The sequence below is a fragment of the Dunckerocampus dactyliophorus genome, chromosome 14 (genome assembly GCF_027744805.1).
Source record: "Dunckerocampus dactyliophorus isolate RoL2022-P2 chromosome 14, RoL_Ddac_1.1, whole genome shotgun sequence".
NCBI lineage: Eukaryota > Metazoa > Chordata > Actinopteri > Syngnathiformes > Syngnathidae > Dunckerocampus > Dunckerocampus dactyliophorus.
The window spans coordinates 7824781-7838002 of record NC_072832.1 but is presented as its reverse complement, the minus strand read 5'-3'; the positions used below and the strand labels follow the sequence as shown (position 1 = coordinate 7838002).

Below are 13222 nucleotides of genomic sequence, written 5' to 3'. Positions count from 1 at the left end.
TTTTTTATTATTGCTGTATTTCAGTAATTCCTATGTCCCAGTGGTGTTTATTTGTACTTTATTTATCCCACAGCGGGGAAATTCACTAATAGTTTATGGTACCTTGGGACTAACAAAGTGTTAAAAAGAAGAGACCATGCAGTGAAAATGCAGCAAGAAAGGTCAAGAACATAACCGAACACACAAACAACCACACTCATTACGGTACAGGTGATGGTCTTATATTACAATTATATTCAATTTTTAAAAACGTATCTTGTATAATTACAACTCTATTCACTTTACTCAGTTTGTTTGGTCTTAAAACCATTTTTTCTGCAAAACAATGCTACTTGTTTTCTTGTACCACCAGTGGCGGTTCTAGCAATGGCCACATGGGCATTTGCAGGGCGGCATTCTCTAGGGGGCGCCGCGGGGAGGAGAAAGAACAAAAGATCCTATTTACGAATGCTCAGCGCTCATCAAATCCTCATCAAGTCAGCAAATATGTGTGACACATGGGCGCCCTCTACAGGCCTGATACTGGCGCCTCCATGCTGGGCAAACGTGGATCAAACCAAAGAAGAAGCTCGGGGGCGGGTGCTTCTGCTCCTCAGGTTAATTACAAGGTAAAAAACGTAAATGACAACAGTAATGGCTAAAAAACAAAGTATTTCATTGTTCATAGTATATTATAAGAATTATATCGGACACCAAGAGTATCAAATATGTTATTTCACTAGCAAAATGTGAAATAAAAAGGAGAGAACTTTGAGTTGATGTGAGTTGGTTTAGTCTTGACTGCTAGTTGGGTGACGGTGGGAGATGGTGATAAAAGTGCTGTTAATTTGTGTCAACAAAACATGGAAAATAGAAAGTCAAAGCCATTAGGTGCACAATTTAGAAAGAAGAGGAAAGAGGAGGAGAAACGGGCCAAAGATAAAGGTATGGAGCTACAGCATCACTTTATGTACACCACATTATGGAATGTATATGATCAAATAAGCTAACGTTACTTGGTGGCTACAGACTAACTGCTGTTCATTTGTTAACTGCTGTTCATTTGTTTTCTTGACTGACTGAGAGTTTTAATTGTCATTTGACAATTAATTGTGAAAAGTCCAGCAAGCATCAGGAGTTTCCAAAGGTTGATTTAGCTGCCGGATGGAAGCACCACCAATGCATCGCTTGCAATGGAATGGTAGCAAGCAGGTGTGTGTGCATCTGCTCGTACAGTGAGGTGAAGACTTTTGGAAGATGACCTGGTGTCAAGATGGGTCATTCTCAAAACTTTTGGCCATCATTGTACACTGTACCCCTTGTCCTCATTAGGGTTGTGGGTATGCTGGAGCCTATCCCAACTGTCTTCGGGTCGGGTGAGAGGCGGGGTACACCCTGGACTGGTCGCCAGCCAATCGCAGGGCACATATAGACAACAACCATTCACACTCACATTCACACCTATGGACAATTTAGGGGCTAACCGCACGGAAACATTTTCAGGTCAAAACAGCAAAGTATTTTATCGTTTCAGCCTCTCATCCACACGGAAACGGCGTTCTAGGTGTCCTGAAACGGTAGTTTTTGAAAACGGGCTTCCAGAGTGGGAAAATCTTAAAACGCCGGCTCGTCGTTTCCGTATAGACGAGCATTCCGCTGCTTTCTTAAAACGATGACGTCAGCGACCTGCCGCCGTCACATGACCAGAAGCGAGCTTTGACGACAAGCCAACATAATATCTGAATATTCCGAGTGTCATGGCTCACCGGAGTCGACATTCTCCTGGTGTTTTCCTGCCTTCTACTCCCAAAATGACGCACATGTAATTCTAATTGTCATAAGTTCAGACGAGCCTTGGAAAGCGGAAGACGACGGACTTACACGCATGAGTCCTTTCTTCTTCTACAATATGGTGTGTCACTTTATTTTCTTTCGTGTTTGTGCTGTCTTTGAAAATAATAATGCATGAAAAAAGACGAGAGCTGGTAAAAGCACACACATTTAAGTTTAATGAAAAGAGAGTGGAGGTTTGGTAAACATTTTGTCGGTGGCACTACATACATTCAGCATCATTGCGACTCTTTCACTTCAAGCCCACATCAGTCCTGTGACAGAGAAGCAGGAATAAATCTTTTTACAACATTGTGTGGTTTACATCAACATATGTATGTACTGTATATTCTAGTTCATTGGATGGTTTGTCAATATCGCACAAGCACCACTAAATGTCTACCAGGAAGTTGTACTTTGCACTCGTCTGCTACGAACGAGCGCACACCAAGGAGACGTGTACCAAAACTTGAAACCGAAAAAAAGTCACATTCCACAAAATTGCGCCTTTACGAGGCACACCACCTATAAGGGGGGGTGTCACATGATCACCAGGATGGTTCACATTGAAGCCAGACTCATCAGAAACCCCCAAAAAACAAAACAAAACAAAAACCCAGAATGTGATCAATTCTATCATTTTACAATGCAAACTAAATGACAGCTACCACTTCATGAATAAGCATATTTATTATCTGTACAATTTTATACATTCAGCTATGTGCTCACTGCAAATGGCACCTCAACTAAGCAATTCTTTTTCTTATAACGTGTCTTACCAGCTATGTAAAACCTTTGTGTCATAGCAGGCCTGGAACGCTTCACGCCGTTGTGTTATTTTGTCAGACACGTTAACACAACTTAACACAGGAAGCGTCTTATGACAGCAGCTTATGATGCAGTTGAGCTATAGAAGCACCTCAGCGAAACCTATAGAAATATTTCAGTGGCGGGATGGTGGTGGTGACCTATCACTTTTTTTTTTATCAATTATTTTACCCTTTTTTCTTCTACGACAGAGTATTAGGGCCACATTGAATAAAAATCGGAAATTTTGAGAATAATGTTGTAAATTTACACGAAAAAATGTCATAAATTCACAAAGAAAATTTAAATGTACGACTTAATTCTCGTAAATGTACACCTTTTTTGTCGTAAATTTGCGATTTTATTCTTGTCAATTTATGACTTTACGCTTGTAAATTTACAACGTTATTCTTGTAAATGTATCACGTTTTTCTTGCAAATTTGCGACTTTTTTCCCGTAAATTTATGACTTTTTTTCTCGTAAATTTACAACTTGTTTTCTTGTAAATTTGTGACTTTTTTTCTTGGAAACATAAGACTTTTTTCTTGGAAATTTACGACTTTATTCTCATAAATATACACCTTTTTTGTCGTAAATTTGCGATTTTATTCTTGTAAATTTATGACTTTACTCTTGTAAATTTACAATTTTTTTCTCGTGAATGTGCGACTTTTCTTCTCATAAATTTGTGACTTCATTCTTGTAAATGTATGACTTGACAGTCTTAAATTTGCAACTTTATTCTCATAAATGTATGACTTTTTCCCTGTAAATTTATGACTTTTTTTCTCGTAAATTTACAGCTTGTTTTCTCGTAAATTTGTGACTTTTTTCTTGGAAATTTACGGCTTTATTCTCGTAAATATACACCTTTTTTTGTTGTAAATTTGCGATTTTATTCTTGTAAATTTATGACTTTACTCTCGTAAATTTACGACTTTATTCTCGTGAATGTATGACTTTTTGCTCTCAAATTTGCGACTTCGTTCTTGTAAATTTATAACTTTACGCTCGTAAATTTGCGACTTTATTCTCATAAATGTACGACTTTTTGCTCTCAAATTTGTGACTTTATTCTTGTAAATTTACGACTTGTTTTCTTGTAAATTTGTGGCCTTTTTCTCGGACATTTGCGGCTTTATTCATTTGAATTTACGACTTTTATCTCGGAAATTTACAACGTGTTTTCTCGTAAATTTGTGACTTTTTTCTTGGAAATATGCAGCTTTTTTCTTGTAAATTTACGACTTTATTCTCGGAAATGTACACTTTTTTTGTCGTAAATTTCCGATTTTATTCTTGTAAATTTATGACTTCACGCTCGTAAATTTCCGACTTTCTTCTCATAAATTTGCGACTTCATCCTTGTAAAGTCATGACTTTATGCTTGTAAATTTGCGACTTTATTCTCATAAACTTTTTTCTTACAAATTTGTGACTTTATTCTTGTAAATTTACGGCTTGTTTTCTTGTAAATTTGTGACTTTTTTCTTGGAAATTTGCGACTCTATTCTTGTAAATGAACGACTTTATTCTTGTAAGTGTATGAGTTTTTTCTTGTAAATTTATGACTTTACGCTTGTAAATGTATGACTTTACTCTCCTAAATGTCGGACTTTTTTCTTGTAAATTTACGACTTTATTCTCGTAAATGTAAGACTTTTCTTCTTAAAAATGTATCTTCTTCGAAATGTAAATTTACGACTTTATTCTTGTAAATGTACAAGTTGTTTCTCGCTAATTTGTGACTTTATGCTTGTAAATGGATGACTTTTTTGTCGTGAATTTACGACTTGTTTTCTTGTAAATTTGTGGCTTTTTTCTCTGAGGTTTACGACTTTATTCTCGTAAATGTACGACTTTATTCTCGTAAATGTATGACTTTTTTTCTTGAAATTTGTGATTTTATTCTTGTAAATTTACAACTTTATTCTCAAAATCTTACGGTTTTTTTTTTTTGTTCAATGTGGCCCTAATACTTCATCGTACTCTTTTATGTTTTGGAAAATATCAAGAAAATGCAATTTACGGAAAATCCCCACAAAATAAATAAAAACAAGCAGAGGCGCTCATGAATTGGATGTAATATTCACATGGAAGACAACATATACAATATTAAACATATTTCTAGAGCAAGACCACCAGTGGCTCCTATACAACGTGTGTGTGTGTGTGTGTGTGTGTGTGTGTGTGTGTTTGTGTGTGTGTGTGTATGTGTGTGTGTGTATGTATGTGTGTGTGTGTGACCTATTACTACTTCTTAAAATGTTGAAAAAAACCCCACAAAGTGAACGTTGTTCCGCCAGCCTTTCAGAAACACACTTACTCTTTAACATAGAAAAATACTATACCAAAAAAAAACGAAATACAAATATATATATATTAGAATCTGTTAGGCATTTCTATATAAATGGGGGAGTATTTTTAGGGTTACATGGTGAAATAAAATAGAAAAAAACAATACGAGAAATAAAAATAAAACAGGTGATTCTTCAGAATTTGACATGTTAATTGGCAATCTTTCTTTTAATACTGCAAGCGTCAAGAAGGAGGCCCCCTGCTGGAGGGTGGCGGTAGTACGCTGATCACGCTGAGGACCGACTGTATAAATGTGATATAAGTGTGTGTTTGTGTCTGTGTGCCTCTTAAAAGTCGCCACATCCGCACTTCTTATGATTATGTGCCTTCTTCTTCTTCTGTTGCGTGCGTGTGGATGGTCGACAAAACGACTTGAAAGCCTCCAATCACTTCCTGTCACGTGGCCAACTTCATCCAGCTCTCTCTTTATGTGCGTCCATATTTATTTTCCCGCTTCTCCCTCTCGTCCATAACCGAGCCAGGCTGCACCCCACTGTCCTCAATGGTGGCTGTTGTGTTTTTAGGGGGGTTCACACTGGGGAAAAGGAGCAGGAGTGACGCCTCATCACTCAATTGGAAATCTCTGGAGCCTGTTTTAGTTGACGCTCAGGGTGTTGTGATACTTGTAGGTCACATGTCCTATTTTACAAGCATTGTAGTCCTTAATATATAGATAGAGGTTTTATATAGCTTCTTTAGAATCTCTCTATTCCATCCCTCCTTCCTTTCTTGCTCTCTTCCGGCGTCCACGCGGCGGCGCTACACGCATCCCATGCAGCCGCACTTGATGGTCTTTTCCACCTCCTCACTGAAGGAGGTGCCATCGCTGCACTCGAAGGTGTATTTCCGACGTTTCATCCGCTGGCTGGCGCAGCAGGCGCCCGCCTCGCACACGCCGCTGCATTCCACCCAGGACACCATGCGCGTCGTCTGGCAGATGGCGTAGCCTCGCTGCACCTGGTAGAAGTCTCTCATGGGCTCCCCTCGACACTCCGACTCTGGACGAGAGAAGACAAGCGGACCTCAGTCATCGTCATTTTTTTACTTTGACGTTTCATTTGTCTAATTTATTTTACAAGGAAACAAAATCGTAACATTACGAGAAGAAAGTCAAAAAGTTCCAAAAGTAGTGTCAGAAATTCACCAAAATATATTACGAATATTTTGTCATTTTTACATTTTAAAATGAATATAATTTAGATAAAACCTAATTTTGTAATCCTCTAATATGGCAAGAACTCGATGTTGAAACATTCCGAGTATAAAAGTCAGATGATCTATTAGTAAAAAGCTGTAATATTGCAAGCGAAAAGCCGAACTACTACAAGAATTTAAGAAAATGTTGTTTAAATATATAGATAAAGTAATAAAAGTAATAAATAAAGAAATAAAGTAATACTGTAAAAGGAATCATAATATTAAGAGAAGAAAGTCTCAATTTGAAGAGAAAATAAGTTATCATATTCCAGGACCTTGACTGACAATAAATGTGCAATTATTTAAATGAAGTCTAAATATTTTGACTTTTGGGGAGAAAAGTCAAAAAATGAAAATAGATATAAATATAAATTTCATGAGAAAGAAGTACAGTGTTCCCTCATTTATCACAGGAGATAGGTTCCCAAAATAGCCTGCAACGAGTGATATTTGCGAAGTAGCCAGCTTTGTTTACACTGATTATATACCGTGTATGTTTTAAGGCTGTAAAACCTCTCACCATACACTTTTTTTATACACTTTTCTCAGACAGGCATGAACATTTTCTCACATGTCTCTTGTAAATTTACGACTTGTTTTTTCTTGGAAACATACTACTTTTTTCTTGTAAATTTATGACTTTATTCTTGTAAATGTACACCTTTTTTTGTCGTAAATTTGCAATTTTATTTTTGTATATTTATGACTTTACGCTCGTAAATTTGCAACTTTATTCTCATAAATGTACGACTTTTTTCCCGTAAATGTATGACTTTTTTCTCATAAATGTACAACTTGTTTTCTCGTAAATTTGTGACTTTTTTCTTCAAAATATGCAACTTTTTTCTAGTAAATTTACGACTTTATTTTTGAAAATGTACACCTTTTTTGTCGTAAATTTCCGATTTTATTCTTGTAAATTTATGACTTCACTCTCGTAAATTTACGACTTTATCCTCGTAAATGTCTGACTTTTCTTCTCATAAATTTGCGACTTCATTCTTGTAAATTTATGACTTTACGCTCGGAAATTTGCGACTTTATTCTCATAAATGTATGACTTTTTTCCCGTAAATTTAAAACTTGTTTTCTCGTAAATTTGTAACTTTTTTCTTGGAAATATGCGACTTTTTTCTAGTAAATTTACAACTTTATTCTCGTATATGTACACCTTTTTTTGTTGTAAATTTTTGATTTTATTCTTGTAAATTTACGACTTTATTCTCGTAAATGTCCGACTTTTCTTCTCATAAATTTGCGACTTCATTCTTGTAAATTTAGGACTTTACGCTCGTAAATTTGCGACTTTATTCTCATAAATGTACGACTTTTTTCTAGTAAATTTACGACTTTTTTCTCGTAAATGTACACCTTTTTTTGTTGTAAATTTTCGATTTTATTCTTGCAAATTTTATGACTTCACGCTCGTAAATTTACGACTTTATTCTTGTAAATGTCCGACTTTTCTTCTCATAAATTTGTGACTTCATTCTTGTAAATTTAGGACTTTACGCTCGTAAAGTTGCGACTTTATACTCATAAATGTACGACTTTTTTCTCATAAATTTAAAACTTGTTTTCTTGTAAATTTGTGACTTTTTTCTTGGAAATATGTGACTTTTTTCTAGTAAATTTACGACTTTATTCTCGTATATGTACACCTTTTTTTTGTTGTAAATTTTCGATTTTATTCTTGTAAATTTATGACTTCACTCTCGTAAATTTACAACTTTATTCTTGTAAATGAACTACTTTATTCTTGTAAATGTATGACTTTTTTCTTGTAAATTTGCGATTTTATTCTTGTAAATTTACGACTTTATTCTCGTAAATGTAAGACTTTTCTTCTTAAAAATGTATCTTCTTCTAAGTTCTTCAAGTTTTTAATCTGAGAAAAAGGGTCAAATTTTGGAATTAATTGTTAAAAATGTTGTCATTTCAGGAGAAAAAAGTAATTAAGTGATGGGTCTCCAACCTGCGTCACAGAGCTGTCCGGTGTAGCCGCTTTCGCAGTGACAGTAGGCGTCGCCCGTGTCTGAGATCTGGCAGCGGCCATGTTTGCACGCCAAACGGCGGCAAGGATTGAACAGCTCCCCCTGTTGGTTGCAGAGTGCGCCGCGGTAGCCCTCGCTGCACTCGCAGCGGTACGACTGAGTGTCCAGCGGAATGCAGCGTCCATGGACACACCTAGAAAGACACAAAGTGACTGTGGATGTGCTGAGTCATTGCTTGGGTGTTCACGGAGGCGGTGATAACATACTTGCTGCCCTGGCAGGGGTTGCTCGCCGGCTCGTCGCATTGCGGCCCGGTCCAGCCCGGCTGGCAGTGGCACACGGGGCCCTGGAGCCCATCTGGCTGGCAGATGCCGTGAACACAGTAGATCTTCTTGCAGGGCTCGCAGCCTGGCACCACGCCGGGTTTCATCTGGGTCTTGGTGAAGTCCTGCAGCTCGTTGTTGATGTACAGGTTCTGGATGCAGCCGTGGAAACTGGAGCTGTTCTGGATCTGCCACAGGCGGAAGGCGCTGGAGTGGACTCCTACTGGCATGCCTGGAGGAAGAGGAAGAGGAGGAGGAGATGTTTAGGCGAGGGATGGTGGCCCAGCAGGAGGACAGACGGACAGAAAAGACAGGGAAGGTATGAGTGGAATGGAGGAAAGGCTTTCAGTCAGTGACGGGCAGATCCATCCCAAAATATCAATACTCTGATACCAAGGTTCTGATACTATAGTATTGATATTTTGTCAATTTGGGGGAGAAGCTCACATTTTACAGACACGTGCTTGTCAGTCCCATAAAAGCATGTACCAGATTTCACCCGTAAGTTAACGTGGGTATTTTGTAGCGAGCTCTGAGCTGTTTGAGAAATTTCACGTCAATCCAACTTGTCGTTGGGTTTTCATAACGGCACCACCACGTGGTTTATGCATGAGAAAAATAATAGCACAGGCAACACAGTCGGAAAGCAGATTTTGTGTGCAGCGGTTCTGGACTGGAAGAGTTTTCATGATGTTTTGTTTTTGCTTTGAATGCAAGTCTCCAAGTAGTATTTACCGCCTACTTTTCAGGGTACAGCAACCTGTCTGTCTGTCTAGTCAACATCACTGTGAAACAAAGCCTTGTGTAAATACAAGTACATACTTGTAGAAATGCATAAGACAAACACAGTATACTTAAGTTTGCCTATATTGTATAAAAATGCGGCTAAACGGATCAGTAAAACATCTATTTTATTGTAAAATAAGTAGTTATGATGTTTGGTGTGACAACCGGTACTGGTAGTCTATTCATCATTTCCTGAGCCAGTATGGGTTTTGGTAACAGCGATACCAATACCAATACCAATACCAAGCGTATTAGGGCCACATGGAACCCCCCCAAGATTTAGAGAATAAAGTCATAAATTTACGAGAATAAAGTTATTAATTTACGAGAAAAAAAGTTGTAAATTTACGAGAAAAAAAGTCGTACATTTACGAAAATAAAGTCATACATTTTTGAGAAAAAAAGTCATAATATTACGAGAATAAATTCGGAAATTTGCAAGAATAAAGTTATAATAGTACGTGTCATACGGAAAATAGATATAGATTATAGATTATAACGTAAAACAAAGCAGTTGAGCGTTTAGATTAGCATGTCTTCTCACGTCTGCCTTCCACACACCGCACCCTCCACATGCCCAAGGCCAAAGGTCACGTAAGTTCCCCCTTTTTGATAGCTGTCTCAGGCAATGCCTGGAACATAAAGTTATGACTTTTCTCGTAATATTAAGAGTTTTTTACATTTACATACATTACTTACATTTACAACTTTGTCGTAAATTTACGACTTCTTTCTCAAAATCTCGAGAAAAAAAAATCATAGATTTATGAGAAAAAAGTCACACATTTACGAGTATTAAAATAATCAGAGATTTTGACAATTAAGTTGTCCATTTATGACAATAAAGTCATAAATTTACTAGAAAAAAAGTCACAAATTTACAAGAATAAAGTTATAAATTGACAAGAGCCGTCTCAGGCAATGCCTGTAACATAAACGTTTGGCCTTTGGCATGTGGAGGGGGCGGGGTCAGGAAGGCGGAAGTGAGATGACGCTAACCCATGCTAATCCGTTTGCGCTCAACTGCTCTGTTTTGCTACCACGTTATAAATAAAAGCTTGCCTGAAGCAAGAGAAGAGTTTCCTTCCTTCCTGAAGAGCTACGCTCTATTTTCCCTCTGACACGTAATATTATAATAATATTCTCGTTAAGTTACCACTTTTTGTCTCGTAAATTTCCGACTTTTTTCTCGTAAATTTACAACTTTATTCTTGAAATATCAGGGTTTTTTTGCCAATGTGGCCCTAATACGCCTTCGTAAAAAATAGTCCCAAGAACTGAGGATGAGGATAACTGTCATTTAAGTCTGAATTGTACAAGACCATACGTTTTAATATCAGATATGATAATAAAATCCAAATTGTATGAAACGAAAGTGGTAATATACAAGGATAACGTTGGAATTTCATGTGTAAAAAAAAGTTGTAAATTTGTGAGAATAAAATCATGAAATAATGACAAAGTCTTAAGTCAAAATTTTAAAAGGAAAAAATCATAACATGAGGAAAATATTTTTATTTGTGAGAATAAAGTTTACATTTAATGAAAAAAGCCCTAATATTACAGTCACAAAATGTAGATATTAAAATAAAATAAAATCTGAGTGACAAAAAAGTTAATATAATTAGAATTAATTTGGAATTTTTCAAGGAAAAAAAAAGAGATTTCAAGAATATATTATATATTATATTATGTACTATATACTAAAAGGGTTAGGGGGAAAAGCAGCAATATTACTCAAATAAACGTTAAATATTCCGAGGATAAAATCAGAATTACACAACAAAATAGTGAATAATACAACTTAATAATACAACAAGATTAAGTCAGCAAAATTTGAGAAAAAGTGGTTAAAAGTTAAAAATATTACGAGAATAAAATCAGAATTTTAGGAAAGAATATTTTGCGAGAGGAGAATTGAGTCGGAATTTGACAAGAACAAATGAGTAATATTATGAGCGTAAAGATGACACATCACAAGAACAATGTGACAGTTACAGTAAGCTGAAATGTTAAATAAAAGTGTAACATTTTATGAAAAAGTACTAATAATGCACACATATACAGTATGTATGTATTTTAGAGGCTTATTGTAATAAGATACCTGTTAATTGTGAAAAAGATGAGTAGAGGCTGCACCAAACCTACAAATGCTGTGCAATTATGATTTTTTGGAGTGTTTTGAGTACGAAATAGCCCCTAACAAACACCGTCATGAGTGGTGAGAATGAGGATGAGGAGGCGAAGGAGGTTGGTTGCGGTGGATACAAAGCGAGGGTGGGGGTGGTGTGGGGCTGGGGTGGGGGGGGGGTGATTGACAGTAGTGTAGTAGTAAAGAGTGCCTGAAGAGGAGGGAGGTGTGTTCTGGAGAGGGCCCCTACCCCCCACGTATAGTGGAGCCTCTCCGTTGAGGGGTCGCACCACCCCCAAGCTGTCCATGGTGGTGGGGAGACCCCCGTCGATGGACAGGTTGACCATCTGGTCAAAGGTGACGAGCTCCACCGTGTGGAACTGACCATCGTTGATGGTCTCAGTGCTGGTGGGAGGAAACAACACAAATGTTCAGCAGTCATTCGTTGTTCCGTTGTTGCAGTAAGAGCGGCTCACCTGTAGATGGCATGGCCCGGCTGGCTGCCTGGGTCATAGCTGACCTTTACATGACCTTGGTAGAGCTCCACTGCGATATGATCGTTGTCTCCATTGTATAAGAGGATGCCGTTGTCCTCTGCTGTGGACACCTGCAGTCACATTAGGCAGGAAGAGTCCCAAATATGCTACAGATGTGCACTAGGTGGCGCTGTGAAGTGTTAGGCGTACCTGCAGGGTGATGTTAGCCTGAGGCCAGTTCTTGAGGTCAGACAGCAGCAAGTACGAATCTCTGTCCACAAAGTTGACGCTCACCAGCTTCTCGCAGCGAGGACCGCCAAATTCAGGAGGACACTGGCAGAGCGCACGACCGCCCCGCTCCACACAGGGCGCGTCGTTCTGACAGTCGGCCAGCTCGCACAGGGACAACAGTGATGGAGCAATTTCACACAGCTGACCACTGCAGAGGACATGAGTCAAGACGATTACAAACTATTTTGGTTTATATTTTAATATGTCTGACATACTTGGGCCATATTTTTAAGAAAACAGGGCAAAAAGACATCACCATGTGCACCATTATCTCCTTATGTGAGCAAATACATTTCTGGAATAATTTACTGTTGTATTAACTTTATATTCAAGTGTGATAGTAATATAAGTTATTATATACTACTCACAAAAAGTTAGGGATGTGCACAACTGTTACGTTACGCAAGTTGTGCGTTAAGTACTGAACATGTTGGACGTGTGCATTCAAAATTAGAGATGCTCAAATTAAGTTCCCCTGTAGAGGTCGTACAGTAGTACGTTTTAGGTTCATCCTGAAATGTACCTGAAATATCCCTAACGTCTTGTGAGTATTATATTACAACAGTAAAGGTAGAATTTTATTTAAAAAACCCCAAATAATAGTATGAAAATAAATTCATAATCTTGATTAAGTAAAGTTTGTATGGGAAAAAAAAACCTTGAAATATTACACAAATACAGTTAATTTTAAAAACGAGCATTTATTTTACGAGAAATTATATAAAAGATGATGAAACTGAATCTGAATTAAAGTATATAGTGGCAATAAGTCCCATGAGAATACATTTATAATATTTCAAAAATAAAATACTGTACATATGGACTAGGCTTAGTAGAATGGTTTGACCAATCACAGGGAGGGACACTAACATCACAGTGTAATGGAAAGCAAGCGTCTCAAAAAGCACGTATCTTCGAAGAAAGCTGTTGTTTAGGTGCGAATTGGCAGTCATGTTTCCGCCAGACTACCCCAGGGCAGCTGTGTCTACAGATGTACATTACCGCCACCGGTGTGTGACTGATAATGGTTTCACTTCATTGTGAAGTGC

General features: G+C 37.5%; 1 protein-coding gene across 4 annotated transcripts in view; it reads right to left on the bottom strand.

The window, feature by feature from the left end:
- Positions 1 to 1974: 1974 nt before the first annotated feature.
- slit1a (slit homolog 1a (Drosophila)) overlaps positions 1975 to 13222 on the bottom strand; it is a 125302-nt gene continuing 114054 nt past the window's right edge. For 2 of the 4 annotated variants that reach the window (XM_054798433.1, XM_054798434.1), the window contains 6 exons: positions 12093 to 12321; positions 11883 to 12013; positions 11618 to 11811; positions 8433 to 8721; positions 8148 to 8359; positions 1975 to 5973 (listed from right to left, as the gene is read on the bottom strand). In XM_054798433.1, coding sequence (XP_054654408.1) covers positions 5735 to 5973; positions 8148 to 8359; positions 8433 to 8721; positions 11618 to 11811; positions 11883 to 12013; positions 12093 to 12321 — 1294 coding nt within the window. In that variant the 3' untranslated portion in view covers positions 1975 to 5734. The remainder of the gene's footprint in view (positions 5974 to 8147; positions 8360 to 8432; positions 8722 to 11617; positions 11812 to 11882; positions 12014 to 12092; positions 12322 to 13222) is intronic. The other 2 variants (XM_054798435.1, XM_054798436.1) reach the window with 1 other exon arrangement.